This window comes from Bombyx mori, chromosome 15 (assembly GCF_030269925.1).
Source record: "Bombyx mori chromosome 15, ASM3026992v2".
Lineage (NCBI taxonomy): Eukaryota > Metazoa > Arthropoda > Insecta > Lepidoptera > Bombycidae > Bombyx > Bombyx mori.
The window spans coordinates 8217657-8238473 of NC_085121.1; the positions used below are offsets into that span (position 1 = coordinate 8217657).

At 36.4% G+C, this 20817-nt stretch overlaps 1 protein-coding gene across 11 annotated transcripts in view; it reads right to left on the minus strand.

Moving 5' to 3' along the window:
* Nucleotides 1-20817, minus strand: part of LOC101738615 (uncharacterized) — a 67856-nt gene that overhangs the window by 45508 nt on the left and 1531 nt on the right. For 2 of the 11 annotated variants that reach the window (XM_062672540.1, XM_021349541.3), the window contains exon 2: nucleotides 19443-19747. In XM_062672540.1, coding sequence (XP_062528524.1) covers nucleotides 19443-19516 — 74 coding nt within the window. In that variant the 5' untranslated portion in view covers nucleotides 19517-19747. Of the gene's footprint in view, nucleotides 1-4032; nucleotides 4615-9764; nucleotides 9982-19442; nucleotides 19748-20817 lie in introns of those variants that run through there. The other 9 variants (XM_021349539.3, XM_021349536.3, XM_021349534.3 and 6 more) reach the window with 9 other exon arrangements.

Sequence of the window (20817 nt, forward strand, 5' to 3'; positions counted from 1 at the left end):
TTACTGTCGAGGATGGAACGTGTGAGCCTTGAGTTTGGATTAAAGATTAACCGCAGTAAGACCAAGGTGATGATTGTCGATCGCGCTATGAATAACTCGCCGGACGTGACTCAAATAGCGGGTTGCGACGTGGTCCAGTCCTACATATACCTTGGGGCGTTAATCTCAAATAATGGCGGATGCATGGACGAAATCAGAAGGCGCATGGCTATCACGAGGTCGGCGATGGACGGGCTGAGGAAAGTATGGAGAAATAGAAACATAACCAAAACCACAAAGATCAGGCTCGTTAGAACACTAATATTCTCTATATTTCTATACGCTGCTGAGACGTGGACCGTGCGAGACGTGGAAAGGAAGAAAATAGACGCTCTGGAAATGTGGTGCTGGAGAAGAATGCTTGGAGTTTCGTGGACCGACTTTCGTACAAATGTCTCGATACTTCAGGAACTCGGCATCAAGCAGCGTCTATTTGGTATAGTACAGTCTCGAATGGTGAATTTCTTCGGACACGTTTCGCGACGAGATGGCCGGTCCATAGAACGCCTCGTTGTACAGGGAAGCGTTGATGGTACAAGACCGCGCGGGAGGCCACCAATGCGGTGGACCGACCAAATTAAAACTGCAGTGGGAGGTCCCCTAAATGAGTGCAGTAGAATGGCCTCGAGCAGGGAGAGATGGCGCGACATCGTGAGACGCATCAAGTCTGCCCCTTCCAACACTACATGACGATCACGACCACTCTGTCAAGAGTGACACGACTGAGAAGAAGAAGAAGAAGATTACTATTTGTTTCTCTCCTAGTGCATGCTGCTTAATGTTTTTATTCATTTTATTATCTAAAATTAAACCTAATTCCCAAGCTTTGGAATCATTGAATTTATTTAATAAGTAGCTATTAAAGTTGGACGTCAAAAGTGTCACCTTAACGAAAATATCATGACCGGAAATATTAAATACCCTTGCTTTGCTACGAGGACGCCGTACAAGATTCATAACAAAAGATTTTACATGTTGTTCATGACAGTTAAATTATCGATACGATAATGATAGTAAAAATACAAACGAAAAACGCGTGCGACTCGAACGGTTGAGTGCTTACAAAAATATACCATGACATCATGGTGTGGGAAAGAGACGGACTTTTACGTTCGCGCTCGCACACAACACGATTTTATTTTACATATCAATGCATTTACTTCATTCTTATTCGACTATAAAGTTACGATGATATCGTATTATGCGATATTCAGTTTAGGAAATTATAAAAAATATACATCTAATTCATATTCACTTATTAAGCTGGATATTTTATTTCTTGAGAGTGGACATAATTAATTTCCGCTTGAATAACATTTTTTTTACGATTTTGTCAATTTAGACATTTAGGAATAGTGAGGTCATAGTAACGAAATTAGCTATTATAATGAACGCCTTGTAGCCGTCATGTGTCCTCCTTAAATCGTATCGTTAACTTCTGACTCATATTCTATGCGTTCCTGTTCTTTTTTTCGTTAATTAGATAGTAATTATTAAGTACCACGAAGTAAAATGTCAGGTGTGAAACTGTTTTTTGGGTCAACAAACCGCCACAATATCGCTTCCGCTTACAATAATAAATATTGGATACGTTTATATCCCGTTTAGAATTTTCTCGTATTCATGGTGCATTTGGATCCGAATTTATTTCTTGTGCAATTTTAAGCACACTTCATATTTTGTCAGACGCAACCATTGAGTTTAAGTGTGAGTATGGTACTTGGATTTCAAGAATACCTATTAATTACACAAATATTTTTTAATATCATAATTGTAATTCAATTTTTTTTGTAAATACCATGTTAATCACCTAAAAAAATTACAATTTTGAATTTTCACTTCAGTTTATAATTTATACCAGGCCATGACCCATGTCATGCATATTGTAAAACATATTGGTATTTAACTCTCAATATCATTAGCAGGTCGAAGAGTACAGCGTTAACACAATAGATACTTAATGTCATATTCAATACAGTCGGTTCTGGAATGCACTCTTTATTTAAGGTATTAATGATCAGTAATACATATTGACAAAATAATTATAATTGATTTAGGCCCGTCCGCGACATTAAATATTCAAGAGGTGCAGAATGAACCGTAGTAAATCAACAATTGGCGTAGCGGCGTAATTAGCTACATCACCTCTACCCTGCGACCTGGGTAAACAAGTCACCATGATGTCATGCTGATGTTGTTGACCCAACGACGAGCTATGCTAGCGTTCGCCGCTCATCATCAAACAACACGTGACGGCATAATATGACGATTTTGTAATGCATATTCTTTATATTACGAGTTTTGCGACTACCAAGCATTTACTTTAAATCATAAGACGCACTCATACTGACACTAATACAGTTTGATACCAAAGTTCTTGTGAAATGCTCTTGCCGTTCTAACTATACTGAGACCTTAGAACATTTATATGGACTCCAGTAACCACTTAACACCAGGTGGGCTGTGAGCTCGTCCACCAATCAAAGCAATAAAAAAAAAAGTGTGTGTGTCCGCTCCGACGCACGACTGGAGTTTACTGGATATAAATATAAATTTGTGTCAGTTGAATACAGTAAAATATGCATTTATTAAAAAAGCTTTATTAATAAATGATTTGTAGCGGGTTATATTCGGGTATCAACCCACTAACAGTTGATACGTTCAGGAATCGAACCCGAACGGCGTCCGGCCACAAGCAAAACGATGTCGGTAAATTAAACGAAACAATACGAGAAATAGTTCTATATTACGACAACACGATACACTACAGATTATTAACAAATTAACGAGACACAAAACAAACGACTAACAAATATATGAAAATACAATAATGAGAGAAACGCGCGATCAGTACGAGGCTTTGTGGCGGACTGCCGGCGCAGCAGCCCGGCGTCACCTGCGATAACGCGGCCGCGCGTTGGCTCCTGATTGGCGCGCGCACGCATCACCATGGCCAATCAGGCGCATAACGCATTTCGTGTGACATGCTATACTCTCTAGTACGATTTTGGTCCCCATAATTTTCATACCCCGGGCCTATATATGTAAATCGATTCTTAAGGAGTAAACTCCAAAAAATGACTCCTCTAGTGAAAAAAGAACACGACCACAAACATTTTACTCTAGTGAAAAAAGAACACGACCACAAACATTTTATGCAACTTATAACAGATTATTTTATTTATACGTTTAAGGTAAACTCCGAACTAGCAAATTTTTTTTTTTTAATTATATCATTCGTAATAAACGGCTAAATTATTCTTGAGGGACGGACAGGTATAATATTATATAGCATTCATTTTCTGACTGAAATCTAAATACAAGCAAAACCAGTTTAGCAGTTTGACGAAACATAAATTTTATAAAGTAAACATGAGTCAAGATTACATCTGGATTGTCTATGAGGTACGGTATCTGTTAGCAACAATACGATAAAAGTGAAGCACGGTCCAGTGGAATCGCAAAGCATTTATTAAAAAGCACCACAATACTTCGGAAGAGATCAAAAAACAGATTTACAATTTGAGCTTGAATAAACGATCATTTTATCTACAGATACACGTAACGAAAATTATAAGATTTTAGTTTTGCGGCCACTGAGCGAATCCTTTCTTTTGAGAGTGAAGTTGCGGCGCATTATGAAGTGTAGTATCTGATGCCTAATCATTCCATCTTAAATCCTAATACACATAATAATGTTGCGTAAATTCCGTAGCAGTAAGAGCAAGTCAACAATTTACGGTAAGTACCTATCCGAGAAACAACAAAATTACGTGTTACTCTTCTTTTGTAATATCTGAACGTAAAACTGGACACCTGACGACAATATAACGGGGTTCGGACGAGATATTTTAAATTAATCCTTTCGTGAAGTTCGTTTTGCGAAGTCAGTGAAAGGCTTTCTATCTAAAAACAAATAAGTACATAATATTTTACTGCTTATTTAACTAATTGCTTTATTTTTTTACCAAAAATACAATGGGATAAACTTACCTTGCCAAAGTGCCTTTCAATTTGATCATTCCATTTTGCTTATTCGACTTGTGAGCATCGATGATGTCCCGAGGTGGATCCGACTGCTCGAACGTCGCGGCGACACATGGCGGCGCTGGACACATAACGGATTCCATGCGACACGTGATTGCCGTTCGCTTAGGAGGCGTGATGCGCGGATACGTGTGATGTCGGGAGTCACTCGTCGTACTGGCATCTGTAGTACGTCTTTGCTTCGGCAAAGTTCTTGCGCATATTGCACTCGCTGCATTCTTTAAATGGGTCCTGAACCTGCTGTTGTTACCAGACACACTTAAGATCGCACCCTCCATTTCTACACCCTTAAGGTTCGCACATTCACTCGAGTATATTTAAGAACTTCATCTTTAATACCACAAAACATATCATCACAATGAAACTCTATTACACCATCGTTACATTTGTAAGGAAATCTATATTTACTATTATGAATAAGTGTGCGGAACACTTTATCCGTTTCCCGTTGTATTCACATATTATGTTATGGTTATCATCACACATGTTCTGTTTAACTCAATTTATGTTTTTTAAGCAAAATTATCTCTGTAAATGTAAGGTAATGTTACACAGGTGAATATCATCACACATATTATCTAAAATAATAAACTATCCGAATTTTACACGAGAACTGGGCATATTTAGTTAAAAAACAAAAAGAAGCATAAAAGTATTTCACTTAGGAACTCTAGTCACATGACCACTCTATGATGCAAAGTAAATAGACAGCATAGGGTACAATGGGAGACGTGATTCGTTTGAGACAGTTTAAGATAAAAGTACATACGAGTATATGCGATATTGACATTCATATTGACATGCAAAATTAACAATCTGAAATGCACTATAACTAACGTAACGTAACCGAAATAGACCTCCAGTTTAAAATATCCTACATAACATTACAGCCTTATATAATATTTAGGGTATGAAGAATTCGAAGATGTCACGGAAGGTATATATGTGAAAGTTTCATATGGCGACCAAACAGTCCGACGACCTACATACCACTGGGCTGTTATTGTGGAAATCGAACTTCTGGAGCTTCAAATGGCAGATTGGCGAGAAATAGTCAAAGAGCAAAACTAAAAATGTCCACGCTCTTCACTAAATTTTTATAATTTCTATTAACTATTTTACAGTACATTGATGGTGCCACGCTTTCATCGAGGTAAATTATTTTATAACAAAAATTATATCGCTCTCTTACATTCATTAGACTTTACATTATTTTATGTACCCTATTAAGAAAACTAGAGGATGACCGAGCTTTGTCGGTTTTTTTTTATAAATTGTGTTTTTAGAAATTATATTTAAATAAGAATTACATATTCATATTGATATTATATGTTATTTTCTTTCAATAAAAAAAATAAGTTTATGTTTAAGTTGATTATCGATAAAGCTGATTATTGAAAACACGAATAAAAAAACATTTCTGAAAATAAATCGTAGCTAGATCGATTTATCGCCCCCGAAATTCCCTGTATACTAAATTTTATGAAAATCGTTCGAGCCGTTTCGGAGATTCAGATTATATATATACAAGAATTGCTCGTTTAAAGATATAAGATTACAACATAGTAGTTAAAGCAAAATTGAATGAACTATTATAGATAAATAAAATTAAAACGTCAACTTATCTCCTTTTCCAAATAATCTAATCGACCAACGTACTATAATATGGTGCCTAGTGCTACTTGACCTGAATCTGCAAATCTAAAACGGCAATGTGACTATTATCTACTTTAGAATTTATCATTTAACAACGTTTTATTTTATTCTTTTTTTTATTGCCCTTGTAGGCAGAGGAGCATACGGCCCACCTGATGGTGAGTGGTTTCCGTCGCCCATGGACTTCAGCAATGCCAGGGGCAGAGCTAAGACGCTGCCTACCGAAAGGTATATTCTTTAACGATATTCACTTTACTCATTTAATACAAATTTTAATATCCCATAGAGATAGTGCGCGTACTAAAACTACAGTATTGTGACATTTAGTCGTGTTTTCATATAACATGCTTATTTCGTTTTGAAATACGTTTCGCTTCGGTAAATACATATCTCAATTTTCAAGAAAATTTCATTGCAGTTATTTTGCAAACAATCAGGTGTATTGAAATGCAAACAACACGTAATTAAGCTTATTGTGTACGATTATTTTACAATTGCTTTCAAATTTGAAATTGTAAACTGTTTATAATACGCGTCGCAGGTTTGCGGAAGGCTGTACCGAGAGGAGGTGCGGTGCGGAGGGTGAAGTCGTCGTGGGCGCGCTGACATCACCGCCGGAGCCAGCCGATCTTACATCACCAGCCTCCTACGAAAAGGGTATCCGCCAAACGTGGCCACATTTCCCCCTCCCCGACATTTATTTCTAATAGTCTTTCAAGACTTTGTAAATATCATTTTCACAAGATAAAAATCATTGGGTCAAGATTTTATGTGTTGACGCCTATTAACACATTTTTCACACATTGTAATATGAATCATTATTTTTCAAGGAACCGTTTGTTATTAAGTTTAATTTGCATGAAACTAAGCTTCAGCGACATAATCAGGAATTTCCTGGCGTTTTTAATAGCAGTAGTGGTCCACCGGTAGTCGAAATTCGACTATAATTAATTGAAATTATAAGTTTGTACACTATTATAATTCTATTGTCAAACACTTTTATTATACTTCGTTAATCACATATTTCGCCATGACTACACTTTAGACAAATATTAAATAATAAAAACAAACAATATTTAATTTTAATCTATTCTCAATTTGACCACAGACTATAAACAATAAGAAAAGTTTGACAATAAGCAAATAATATGCACGCGTGTGTGTAATGTTTGTTTTTATTGATTTAATGTATTTTTTATGCATAATTTAAAAAAATATTAACATTCTGCAGTCCTTCTCTATATTCTCTATAAGTGTGAAAATTTTAATACTCCTCCGTCCGCAAAATTTTCGTAAAAAGGAGTACAAAGTTTTTGCTTCACGTAGTAATATATCAAAATGCAACTGTAAGGAAAACAAACATATTTGCAATACGTAGATCTAAACAAACTAACGATGGTCTAAACAAAAATCAATAAATTACGTAGATCAAGACTGCCAAGGCTAACGTTCAATTCCATGACAATTATCATAACCTAAAGAAGGTATCGTTTGGTAAGGGTTTAATTTTGTAGTCATAATAATTAAGGAACAGAGAGGAATTAAATGTACCACATTATTATTTTATTAAAGTTCAAATTTAATTTCTCTTAGTTTGGCATAAAGTATTGCTGAATCAAAAGAGTTGAGTGGCTACACAGCGACGTTACCCATTGGCATATGTTAGAGAAAGTTATTAGTAATAGTAAAGATGACTATACAATTTATTTGTAAAAGAAAAGAAAAAGTATGCCTTACTAAAGCAGCTAGTTACTTTACTATGATAGTCATACCATTTGCGTTGAAAACATGAAAATTAGATGGTGCAGTCCTGAAGTGGTTATCACCGATCCAATATTTTTAAGCTAAATTACCTTACATAAGTTCGTAGTTAGAGGATGTTGATTGCGGACTGTTGAACACTGAGATCGATTGACAAGGTTTTTTTTAAATATTGTGTAAATTTTTTATTTATTGTCAACAGGCATCATTGGGTCACGGAGGCATGTACCGTACATATTCCCACGGCAATGATGTCAAATTGGTTTATCAATCACTGCGGGACGGATGTGGCGCGGTGTCGGCGGCCGCTACAGAACGTAGGCGGTGTGTTGTACTGGCGTTGAGTTCATAACGCATTGTTAATCGACCGGCGCGATGTGCTCACTGCCAATTCAATCTAGCGACGCAATTACGTGTTCCGCGGAAGCTGTGTTTTTCTACCTTTACGACCAATTTAATATTTAATTAGTCGTCGAGCATTTTGGCATATCAATAATTTTTGTTCTGCGAATTTGAAATTGTTACCGTTCATCGAAAACATTGTGCACGCTTATATTCTGCAACATTTCGAACCGTTAGTTGTTAACACCGATTGTAGCCTAAACAGGTTTAACGGAATTTCGTGATGCGAACGCGGATGTAGACGGTAATTTGAGAACGATTGTAATGCTGTTAAGCAGTCGGGACATTAAAGTCCACTGGAACGAGGTCCGAGGTCAGACCTTCATGATATTTTCATTGTATTCTTATTCAGATGACGATTCAAAGACATCCTCAACATTGTGTACTAATCAAATCTAATCGAATAACACCTTTTACAGTTCACGACTCGTTGCTAGCGTGTTACTAAATCACATCATTAGATAGTTTATTTAAGCCAACAAAACTTCTCGAATAATCAATTTATTATTATTTACCAACTAAATGTTAACAATGATGGAATAATTTACCAATACATATATTTTTTAAACAAGTGTTTTGTGGTTATCATAGCCAATAGACAACAGAGCATGAAAGACGCCACACAACTTGAAATGAGACATCGAAATCTCAATTATATCGTGTGGTTGTCATACCGATGTAAAAACTGGAACGCGTTACAACTTCGCGGTGGTGGCTACCCGTGCGGTCTCGCGATGCTCCCAACCCAAAAATATATTATACTGTAATGTTTAGTACAGTTTACCGCCGGAGGTTATTATGGTGTCCACTATGCGGCTAATAATCGTAAGCTACCTACGTACGGATACTATGCAATCACGGTCGCATCAGACTGCATGTATTATTTCCCTATCCGATCTGTAGCAGAAGTCTTATTTACTTATCTAGCCGTTCTCTTATTTAAAATCTATTCGACTGCCTGTCTATCTACACCAATATAATGGGTACGAGCGAATATTAAAATTAAAAAAATAATGGTAACGAACGTATGCATAATTTTCCTTATCTTATCAAACTTCATGTTGAACAGTTGATTCATTGTTACGTTTCAGCAAGGATAGGAGCTCACAAACTAAAATTACCAATTGATATTGATACACCGTCTAGGTATCATTGTGCGCAGTAGCATCACAGTTTAGCGTAAAAAGCATATCATATCCTATTTAATAAGATCACATACCCAATGAAGTCATCTATGTCATTATGTACGCATCCGCTGTCAATGGAACGAAATGCCCGCTCATCCGAAATTATAGTACAAATTATGCGAGCGAAATATATGAACAAAGCAATGGTGACGTGTCAAAACTAGTTATTTTCATTGGTTTTCTTGTAATTTAAATGGGGTGTGATCTTTTTCTACTAGAATTTTTAACCGCTCTAGGTTATATGTATTGTGTATCTACCATACAACATCCTATGTTATACTAGATTACATTCGGTGACGATATTGAATTTATTGAGATTTATGAAATAGCTAAATTTTATGCCAAACATTAATTTCATCAAATCGATCGTCTTGATATCGAATATCATTTAAGTAAAGTGAGAATAGAATTATCAGATTATGTTTTTTTTATTACTCAAAATCGTTCGATTGGAAAATTATTTTTATTAATGAGATCAATGTTTTTCCAATATTATATCGCTCCTATTCTAAATTCTAGAATCTATCCTACACTTAACGTATGGAATAATAAAAATTTTCACACAAAAGTCCCAGATATCGTGAATTTGTGGAAATTATTTATAATAACCTCAATTCTGACGAACCTACTTAGACAAGCATTTTAGAACGAACGTGACAATGACAACTATACCTCTACATAATTCACCTGTGTAACATGTGAGGAACAAAAGGCAGTACCGATTTTCCACCAATACATTATTTCCATAAATCAATTTCACACAACGTCACCGAAAATAAACTTGCATGTTTGTACAATTAGCGATAAACAAGTCTTAGTGTTAGCGAAGAACATTATGAGCGCATGTACCACGCGCCGAGGCTGATCGCACAGCACTGGTAACCGGCGAACGATAGCGCTCAGCCGACCCTACGAGTCTTTGAGAACGATGACGACCGACGCACCGACGCATAGCTATAGCTAACTACCTACACTGTAATACAACGGAAACTTATATTAAACGAGCAATAAAATTTACATCGACTTTAAATTTATTAATATATTTTTTTTATTGCTTAGATGGGTGGACGAGCTCACAGCCCAAATGGTTTTAAGTGATTATTGGAGCCCATAGACACCTACAACGTAAATGCCCCCCACCTTGAAATATAAGTTCTAAGGTCTCATTATAGTTACAACGGCTGCCCCCTTCAAACCGAAACGCATTACTCCTTCACGGCTAACATAGGCATTGCGGTGGTAGGTACCTAACAGTGCAGACTCACAAGAGGTCCTTCCTACCAGTAATTACGCAAATTCTAATTTTGCGGGTTTGATTTTTATTACACGATGTTATTCCTTCACAGTGGAAGTCAATCGTGAATATTTGTTAAGTACGTATTTCATTAGAAATATTGGTACCGGCCTGCGGGATTCGAACACCGGTGCATCGTTAGATACGAATGCACCGGACGTCTTATCCTTTGGGCCACGACGACTCCGATTAGTACATAAATGGTAAAGCGTGAGCAGTGTTGCTCCATCAGTGATAACAGTTATTACACAATTCAATTTACATGTTTACGTGTTTACTCAATTAACACATAACAAAGAATAGGCTTACAATTTATTGATTTTCAATAGTGGTTAGTTTTTAATTTTTATTATAGTGTAATAAATAAATAAAATTGACATGCAAGGTAATGAAGTCTTCTTAGGTTGTAAGACAGGTTTTTATTAAGGTACCAAAGGTACAATAAATGTTTTATTGTATAGTAACCGGCAAACATCGTGAGCAAATGACCTTGACTGCGCAGAACCGAATTTTAGATCACTTTGGTGGTGAGGGTGAGGCGCGACGGCAGGGGAAATCGTATCGAGCGCGTTATTGGTAGATCAGTCGAACCTTGCGTCCCGCACCGCGCCTTCGTTCCGCTTGCTCCCAAAAGTACGCTTGCGTACAGTGAAAAGTCTATCGTTATTAATCGTTAAGTTATATTTTGTTATAATTGCTTGTCGACTTTGTTGCCATTGCTATTTGTTGAGTGTTTGTTGATTTTTTATAAAAAATACACTATGCCGCGACAAACTGGTGTAGTATTCAAAAGAAAGGGTAGAAAAATTGTGTACGACGTATCTTGCTTCATTATAAAACAGGGGAAGAATGTTAATATGGAAAAAGTAAAACAGACTTCGGAAGCAACAAAAACATCAGTGAGTACTGTTAGGTGCATTATTAACGAAGCTAAAGGCTCTGGCTTGCTCATCGTGCTCGGGTAAGAAAAGATCAGGGAAGAAGAAAGTTACCGGAATGGACAGTTTCGTTCAATCTGTAATAAAAAGATGTAATCATAATAACTACATAACAAGCAGCGAAACTCCGTACCGTAGAAAGGCTTCGAAAATTTTAAAGAAGATATACATTTTAATGGCTCGGAATGAAGTTTACGACGAATTATGAAAGAGCTAGGCTTCAGATGGAAAAAAAAACAGTAAATAATCGGAAGCTGGTAATTGAAAAAAGTAACATTCGATTACTACGAATCGAATATCTTCAAAAAATAATTAATTATAGACAAAAAAGAAGATCGAACCGACCGAGTCGTAAACTACACCGATGAGCCCTATGTCGACTTATCACGATGATGGCGACTCGGGTGATGAAAACAGTGATGATGATAATGGTCAAGATTATGATAACGAAAAAAAAATTACAAGTACCAGCTTCGCTTCAACTGAACGAAGACCTGGCAACAACTCTAGTTTTGACTTAATAGAAGGAATATCTATTTTACCCCAAGATTAAATTATTACAATTATTAACCTATATTTTTTGTTGATGTTCTAATAAATATATAAATAAATACATATGTTGATTTTAATAATTTTATTGCATTATGACGCAGACTAAAAAATGTTTTTGCACGTGAGTGTACCATGCGCAAACTTACCCCCACTACGTCAACAAATGCTCAAGAAGTTTGCCGGCTATTATACCTTTGGTTTTTTTCTGGTCACATTATTATTACGACAATGGTAAATAGATTTTAAATAGCTATCAAATTATTCTAGAGTCGTCGCTATGATCATAAGTAGGCTAATGAGTATTTCTGAGCCTGAAAGCAATTGATGACCGTTGAAATTTGCTGTAAAAGGCTATAGGCAAAATCATTAATGCTGCATAGCATTCTGTACTGGAACGAACTTCCCTTCTGTCTTGAGCTTTCTCATATCATTTCTTAAAGAACGGATTGAAGAAAGTAAATAGCGGTGGATAGTATATGTTCCACTGACATTTTCAATGTCCATGAGAGTCGATGACAACTTCCTATATGTGATACGCCAGTCTGCCTTCTAAAGCAACAAAAATACGATATTTACAATGCCTTGAGGTCGTCTCAATTTTTTTAACATTCTTCATCTGACTGAGATCGGTTTTCGATGAAGTCTGTTCTATTCTGAGTCAAATCCTATAAGTATTATAATCTTTCGACATTAATATCTGACGCCATTTTCAGAGATTGATTAATTTGAACGAACAACTATGTCTGTATTGTACCGTAGGAATGTACAGGTGCACTTCGGATATGAGGAAATAAATAATGAAACGGGTGCTTTTCAATGACAAAACAATGGTTTCACGAACAAAGGCGTTTACGCAAAAAATAAATTTTAATTTTTGCGTTGATATGAAAGAAAACAAAACAATATTAAAGACGGATTTATACGATTTATACTTTATATTATGTAACTGAAAGGATTTTAACAATAATTACTGAACAAGTATTAAATTTATGAACATCGTATTTTTGTATATATTTTAAGACCATCAAACTCGCTGATTTAGTTATTAAAATCAAAATTTCACAAGCGAAAATGTCAAAACACAAACAAATAAACGAAGACTGTAATCAGTAATTGTGTAAATACTACTAAAAATACTAATAAAATTTAGCGTAAAATGTAGTAGTAACAGGTAAATATTTTCTAAAACCTACATAGCATGGCAGCGATAGACATGGATCGTACGCTTTAACACATTTTTCTAGTGTCATTATCCAGACAAGAAAAGGGCGAATACCTTTGTATGACGTATGTATAGCTCGCATTTCCTCTTAAATATACTGAGGCAATTAGTAAACAACGTGGAGGTACTTCCGCCTTTATTTAGAAATAGCGCTGAATTTTACCTTATTTAAAAAACAGGTTTTAAACTCAGACCATATATATATTTCTAAGTTTCTGTACGTACAGAACAAACTATAAAGTCTGAGTCCCGAAAGCTCCCATTCGTCAAGACCTTTTTCTTCGCCTTTTCGTCGCTTTGATTTATTGTTCCCCGCATTTTTCTTTATAGGTTACTTTACGTTGTAAATAGATTATAGGAGACCAGTTTAATGGTACGAGTATAACGACATACAACAAAAAATAGACTTAGTACCAATAAATCAAGCATGAGTTCATACGATATGAATCTAAAATCTTAGTCTATATAGCCTCACTCAGGAACTTGTCACTATAAAGTAAACAATGAAGCGCAAAATGATTTTGGCTTTGCTCCAATTCAAAGAAATCATTGCCAAATTCATCTAAAACTGAATTTACGATTACCTACTTATTAAAATTTATGTGTGGGTACAATACATGCATCTACAAGTCGTTGTATGCACTAGATACGAAAGAAAGTTAGTTTACATTTTATTTATTTAGATTGCAGACCCACGTGATATTTCAGAAATATAGAGTTCGAAATTTATTTGATCGTAGCCAGTATGTGTGAGGAACGTGCATCGATATTTTGGCAAGTCCACGGGTGTGTGTCGCGGACGACCGATGCGATGGCATCATCGCCGTAGAGAATCGTGACGTCACCGCGCCTTTTCCAAACGTGGCCGCCAGACGAAAATAGTCCCCGCCTCGCCTCGCCGCCGTCCGCGGCCTCTTGCACCGTCAGTACCGTCACCGACAGAATTAGCGGCAAAGCAGCTGACAGCGACACCTAGCAGCCAACTTCAACCACTCTAACCAGATGGTCAACTGCAAACTAGTTATTTATGTTCGTGCAAAAATTTTGTCAGGGTCGAATGATTTTAAACATAGTACAACCAACAGAGAAAAATGATAATTTTGTTACTGTTTGCAGGTAGGCTAGAATCCAACTAGAACTTACGTTACCTAAATTTAATTTCGATACAATTTTAATGCTATTGCTTTTCCGTTATTGGTTTTATTTTTTATAGATCGTCAAGTGAGCTCACGATTTAAATAAAATTATTATAGGAAATGGTTACTAGAGATTTTGCAAGTAAATGCCAATTCGAGAAATGAAGTTGATGTCTCAATTGTATTTTAACACTGGCTGTCCTACACTTCAAACTGGAATGCAAAATTCTTTTACGATACAAAAATCTGGCTATAAGTACCTATTCGAACTCGCACTAGGCCTAACAGAAAATATAAATTAATATTGATTTTTCATTGAAAATGCATTTTGATATATTGAGAAGCTAAATTTGAAAACCATATTAATTTTGGTAGTTGCTTATTTTCATAGCAGCGTGATTTTAAATTTTTTTTAAATACAAACCGTTTTATTAAAATATTGTTTAATTCATTAGCTACGGTTACTTTACTATTATAAATGCTATTATATGATTAAGTTTGTATATCGGAAAACGAATATTATCTCTGGAATCACTGAACTAATTTTAAATCCATTTTCCTGGGCTATAAAGACTATTTTTATATTTTATGAATATGAGCTGCCTATTTATGTAAAACATCAGCTGGAGCTGATTCGTAATACGTTTATTTTGAAGGTCTTTTGGAAGGTACTTACTTTAAAGGAACGTCCAATGTAAATTAAAATTAACGATCCATAAGCGATTATAACATTAAAAAACACCGACACACAAAAACATTTTTACTGGTGGTAGGACCTCTTGTGAGTCGGCGCGGGTAGGTAACACCACCCCGCCTATTTCTGCCGTAAAGCAGTAATGCGTTTCGGTTTGAAGGGTGTGGCAGCCGTTGTAACTATACTTGAGACCTTAGAACTTATATCTCAAAGTGGGTGGCGCAATTACGTCGTAGATGTCTATGGGCTCCAGTAACCACTTAACACCAGGTAGGCTGTGAGCTCGTCCACCCATTTAAGCAATAAAAAAAATAAAAATAAGATATAATTTTCATCGATACACGATTCGTAATTTTTGATGTCGTCGGAAAAAATCGATTATGTCATCTCCATAATTTTGTTACATAATAATTTTATGCTTAGTCTTAATTTAAACATGGTCCAGGTTCAAGTTTACTAGTATTTCGTTTAATTAATGGAAACTACTATTACCGATTGGACGAGCCCACCCATATAAGCAATAAAAAAAAATTATATCTGAGCCGACTTAACCTAATAGGTGTGTATGGCTCTAATACAGAATTTAAAAAAAAAAAAAACATCTGCAGGTCAAATGCGGTCGAAAGGAAAAATTCAGAGGTATTTCTATCTAAGACGCACGCTAAATACTATATGCATTTTAAGTGGAAAGTTTTTCTCTATATAGTTGTAGCTTTCTCAGACATTTCCGTTTCAACAAGTTTCAAATCACATCCGTCGTATTCAAGTTTTCCCATGGGGCCCAAGCTAGGATTTTCTTCTGTGTTACGGACACCGAAAACACATACGAGACAAAAACAAAACAAATAGACCCTGTGCAATAAATATCTGACAAAGTAACGCATTTCGACCGAGAACCGTACCCGAGACACAGCAATTAGGGTCACCAACAACTTGACGAATGAGGTTTGGTTAAATTACTAAACGAATAATAATAGAAGATATTTTTAAACTAATTAATATTTCTCGAATAACTGAATTTGTGGACGAGCTCACAGCCCACCCGGTGTTAAGTGGTTACTGGAGCCCATAGACATCTACCACGTAAATGCGCCACCCACCTTGAGATATAAGTTCTAAGATCTCAGTATAGTTACAACAGCTGTCCCACCCTTCAGACCGAAACGCATTACTGCTTCACGGCAGAAATAGGCAGGGCGGTGGTACCTATCCGCGCGGACTCACAAGAGGTCCTACCACCAGTTATAAAATAGTTTAATAAAACAGTTTTAATGAGTAAACGCATAAACAAACTTTCGAATACGTGCTTATAAAATAACAATAAATAGAAAAGGACGAGAAATATTCATTCAATAATTCGTTGCTGAAAACGCATGCGACATTCAATCAGTTCTGAGAAAACTACTCGCGTTTCCTGGAAGCGCTACTACTGTTGACGCACACAAGCACACACACGAGTTCGCGACTCAGCGTTGTTCTACACAATCGCCCGCGGCCCTGATAACGCAAAGCCGTGACGACGATACGTATCATATGTATCGGTGCTCTCATTATCCAAGCAACTCGTATTGCGTACTCGGCTCAGCTTACACCTAATAAAACAATTGGCCATACACAAGTTATGGTTCGCGGGTTCGAAGAGTTCGATCGATGCGTTTACATTAACATTACTACATTATCAATGTTTAAGTAGTCGATTCACTATGGAGCTAACGACGTGACTGTTTATTTATTTGGATCGTAATAATCGTTTAATTTTTTTGGTATTTGAATTTTATCTTGAGTGTGCAAATATGCACAATTATTACAGACAAAACATTGCTGACGAAGTGTTATTATTAAGCAAAATTGTTTATTTTTAGTATTATATTATTTATTATTAGTAATTTCACTGTGAAATAGACATCATTTGGTCAGAATGCATGTCATTCATTCATCATTCTTTTTGATAAAATATGAAATAAGAAAATAAATCTTTCCATAGTAAAACTTTCAGTTATCCAATGGATTTAGTTTCTAATGTGTGGTAAGTCTTTAAAAAATTAAAATGAGTGTTGCAACTCAAAATGTATGATTTAAAAAAAATGTAACCATTTACCTAGTCAGGTCATAAATTCTGTCACATGTTTAATGTAAAATAATTGAAACAAGTTTATTCATTATGTAACCATTCATATACCAAAATGAACTTAACAAAACATAGATTCTTATGACACTAAAGTTTATTCAAAATTACCTCCGTGATTTTGAATACAGGCCTTCAATCTGCCCGGCCAGTCGTCTATCGCAGCACGAACGAGGTCCATGTCAATATCGGCGGCTGCCTTAATCAAGGATGTCTTGAGTGACTCCAAATTGGGATGAGGCTTTGAGCACGCCTTTTCCTCCAAGTGTTGCCATATCTTGTAATCTAACGGATTTAAATCTGGACTGGAGGAGGGCCAGTCTTCGTGCCGGATGAAGTCGATTTCACGCGCCGCCAGCCAGTCTTGTGTGCTCTTCGCTCTATGAGCTGGCGCCGAATCTTGTTGGTATACCCAGTGCCTGTTATTGAACATGGTATGAGAAACAGATTCCACAAGGTTCGTCAGGACTGTATTTTGATACACAACTGCATTCGTTTTTACACCTTTCTCACAAAAATGTACCTCTGTTAAGCCCCAATAAGAAACTCCCAACCATGAGCGAGGATGGAAAATGACCTCGTTGGACACGCGGAATACGGTTGCTCGCTTCTTCACTACTGTGTGCGTACACCTTATCATTTTGTTTGTTGTAGCTCTCTTCTACGGTAAAAATTTTTTCATCCGAAAAAAAAATTTCACGATATTTTTTCCCCGCGTACCGCTTCAACAAAGCGCGGCATCTCTTCAGTCTCAGGTCCATTAGAAGAGCATTCAAACGATGTCCTGTTTTTCTTCGATATGCCCGAAGCCTTAAATCTTCATTTAACAACCTTTTCACCGTGGTTCTGCTTAACCCCATCTAAAGGGCCAACAGTTTCTGCTTACGTTTGGGATTTCTTTGAATTCGCGCCTTCACAGCTTTTATCATTGCTGGAGTCCTAACAGACTGAGGGCGACCACTTCTTGACCTGTCATCTACACTAGAGTCTTCATTGTATCGTTTGATGGTACGATAAACGAATCTTTTGGTTATATTAAAAATTTTCAGTATGTTAAAAATTTGAATTGGCGCGTAACCGCAACGATGCAACGCAATAACTGCAACACGGTCTTCTTTAAGCGTCCACTCCATATTTAAAAATGAGTAAAATTCTAAAAGTATACATTTTTATTTTCATGAACAATTCGAAATTCTAATTCAATAAACTTTTTTGTGGCCAGCATTCTAAAAGAAAAGTTTTTACTGTGTGACAGTACTTATGACCTTACTAGGTATATACCTGATATCGTTAAAGTATTACGATTTTATCATTTTTGTTTATTTTTGTTTATATACTATGCTTGGCCTGTTTTATTATCTCATAAAGACATACTTAGTTCCTCTCTGATATTCATCCAAATTATGTACTCAAATTTACACGGATTGTTTAATTTGGCAGAAAAAAAATGTTTACTGATGAGTTAGCAAATAACTTTTTATTTAGTTTCATTCCCAAGCTTTTTTAAGTTACGGTTATCGGAATTCGCGATAAAAAGTTTACCTAGTACAATAAAATAGAGCTTCATATTTTAATATGCCTTATTAATGCCATTCAATAAATTTGTTACCTTTATGTAACCTAATTAAAGTATGACATAGTTGTTTCTGAGTGTTCATTCTTGAACCTGTGATATCTTGCAAGAAAGGCATGCTTGATACACCCGCGTCAAGCGGGCCTTACGTACACGCGGCATTTATAAATGACGATCAATCAATAGTAATTCAATAGAATGATCGTCTGGGCATCGGGTCAACGGCGAAATGGCAACGGTCAATAGTGATGACTTGACATGCGCACCGAAGAGCAATGAATCAATTAAACTCATTTCATTGCTAGTTATCGTGTATCCTGTTTATGTTCATGTTTGTAATTAACTTATTTTTTACGAAATGTAATATAGGTCGAAAATTTTCCTAATAATCAAGAACCTTTCAACTATAAATTACGTTCTATGCTTAAATGTCTAAATCTAATATTCACAATAGAATCAAAACACAAAAAGTTTAACGACGCGGCGTATTTTTGGGAAGCGATGAAGTTTGGAAACGCTATGAGGATATGCAAACTGCATTCATCATTTAATTACGACCACTATTATTGTTACGATTATTATTGTTTTTTTTGGCCTTGCTCATGATATACGTTTTCACATGTAAACCACGAAAAAATATCTTCTTTTACTAATAAAAATTATAAATGGTTAGTTAGTAAGATTCAACAATATTATTTAATCTAAGCAACATCGGTACGACATAGTGTCTTTACTGCAAAGATAAACTAGAGCAATATACAGAATATGTTTTCGTCTTCTAATTAATATAAAGTAAATAACGTGAGGGGTACTCACTTGGTGAGGCTGGAAGTAGCATCGCAGACCGCGGCGGCGACGGCGGCCCGACGCTCCGCTGCCGCGTCTACCATGCCTCTGCATCACCGCGATGGGCATCACTTGCGAGTCGCGCCACCTCGCCTGCTTACTACACCAATACACTACACTGCCACTGACACGCTCACATAGGTCTGTTACTATCAACCCTCACAGCTCCACCACGACACACTCCATTGAGAACCACCAAATATTGTTATTCGATATGTAATGACAGTGCGGCGTTAAGTTACTGTATTACGATCTAATTTTACTAACACTTTCACCTGAAATCAATGAAACAAAGATGAAAAACCATTTAAATAACACTGAAGGATGAATTGTATATTTGTTATTTAAAAAACTTGTCCTTTTTCAAAAACACATTGTTACCATATGAATATGACAACAGAAGATTTGAGGAGAAATCTCCGCAAATCGACGTCCTATCACTGCGCTTATTCTGCGTGTGTGGGGATTATGAGCAACACCCCAGCTCATCCAGCCCCCTAGTCTCACCGCCCCAAGAAGCGACCTCGGTAATGTATTTATGCCCAGTATACAACAACTACCGTGCACTTTTTTACTGGTGGTAGAAAGTCTTGTGAGTCCGCACGGGTAGGTACTACCAGGGACGTCTTAAACTAGGATGGGGCCCTTGGGCACACAAGAATTTGAGGCCCTTTTGGAAAGTAAAAAAAGCGAATTATAATTTAAAAAAAATACTGAGTATGACCATTTATTATAAGTAATCAAATACAGTATGATATAATATGTCATTAATGATATTAGAATGCTGCTGGTTTTTTGGTTACGATTTCAATAACGGTTTCTTTCGGGATTTCTGTTGAGCAAAATCTTCTATCATAGTCATAGTATATGCCTTGTAAATACCTTCTGATTACCGATTTGTGAAAAAAGTGTAATGTGCCCGAAAAAATGTTTTGAGAATAAACGTGTGAGAGAAATTGTCGGTCTTTCGGGGCCCCCTGAGAATGAGGGCCCTGGGCACGGGCCCCGTGTGCCCTTATGGTAAAGACGGTATTGGGTAATGCGTTTCTGTTTGAAGGGCGACGCAGCCGTTGTACTGTAAACTGAGACCTTAGAACTCATATCTCAAAGTAGGTGGCGGCATTTACGTTGTAGATGTCTATGGGCTCTGGTAACTACGTAACATCTAGTGGGCCGTGAGCTCGTCCACACACCAAAGCAATTATTATTTTTATCTAGCTGTTGAGTATGTATGGTTGGGAACAGTTATGTGAAATAGACCCACCCAAGCAGTTTCGTGAATTTTTAGAACGATTTGTTTTGCTAATGTAAGCACCTATACACAGACCGCTCAGGCGATCTCCGC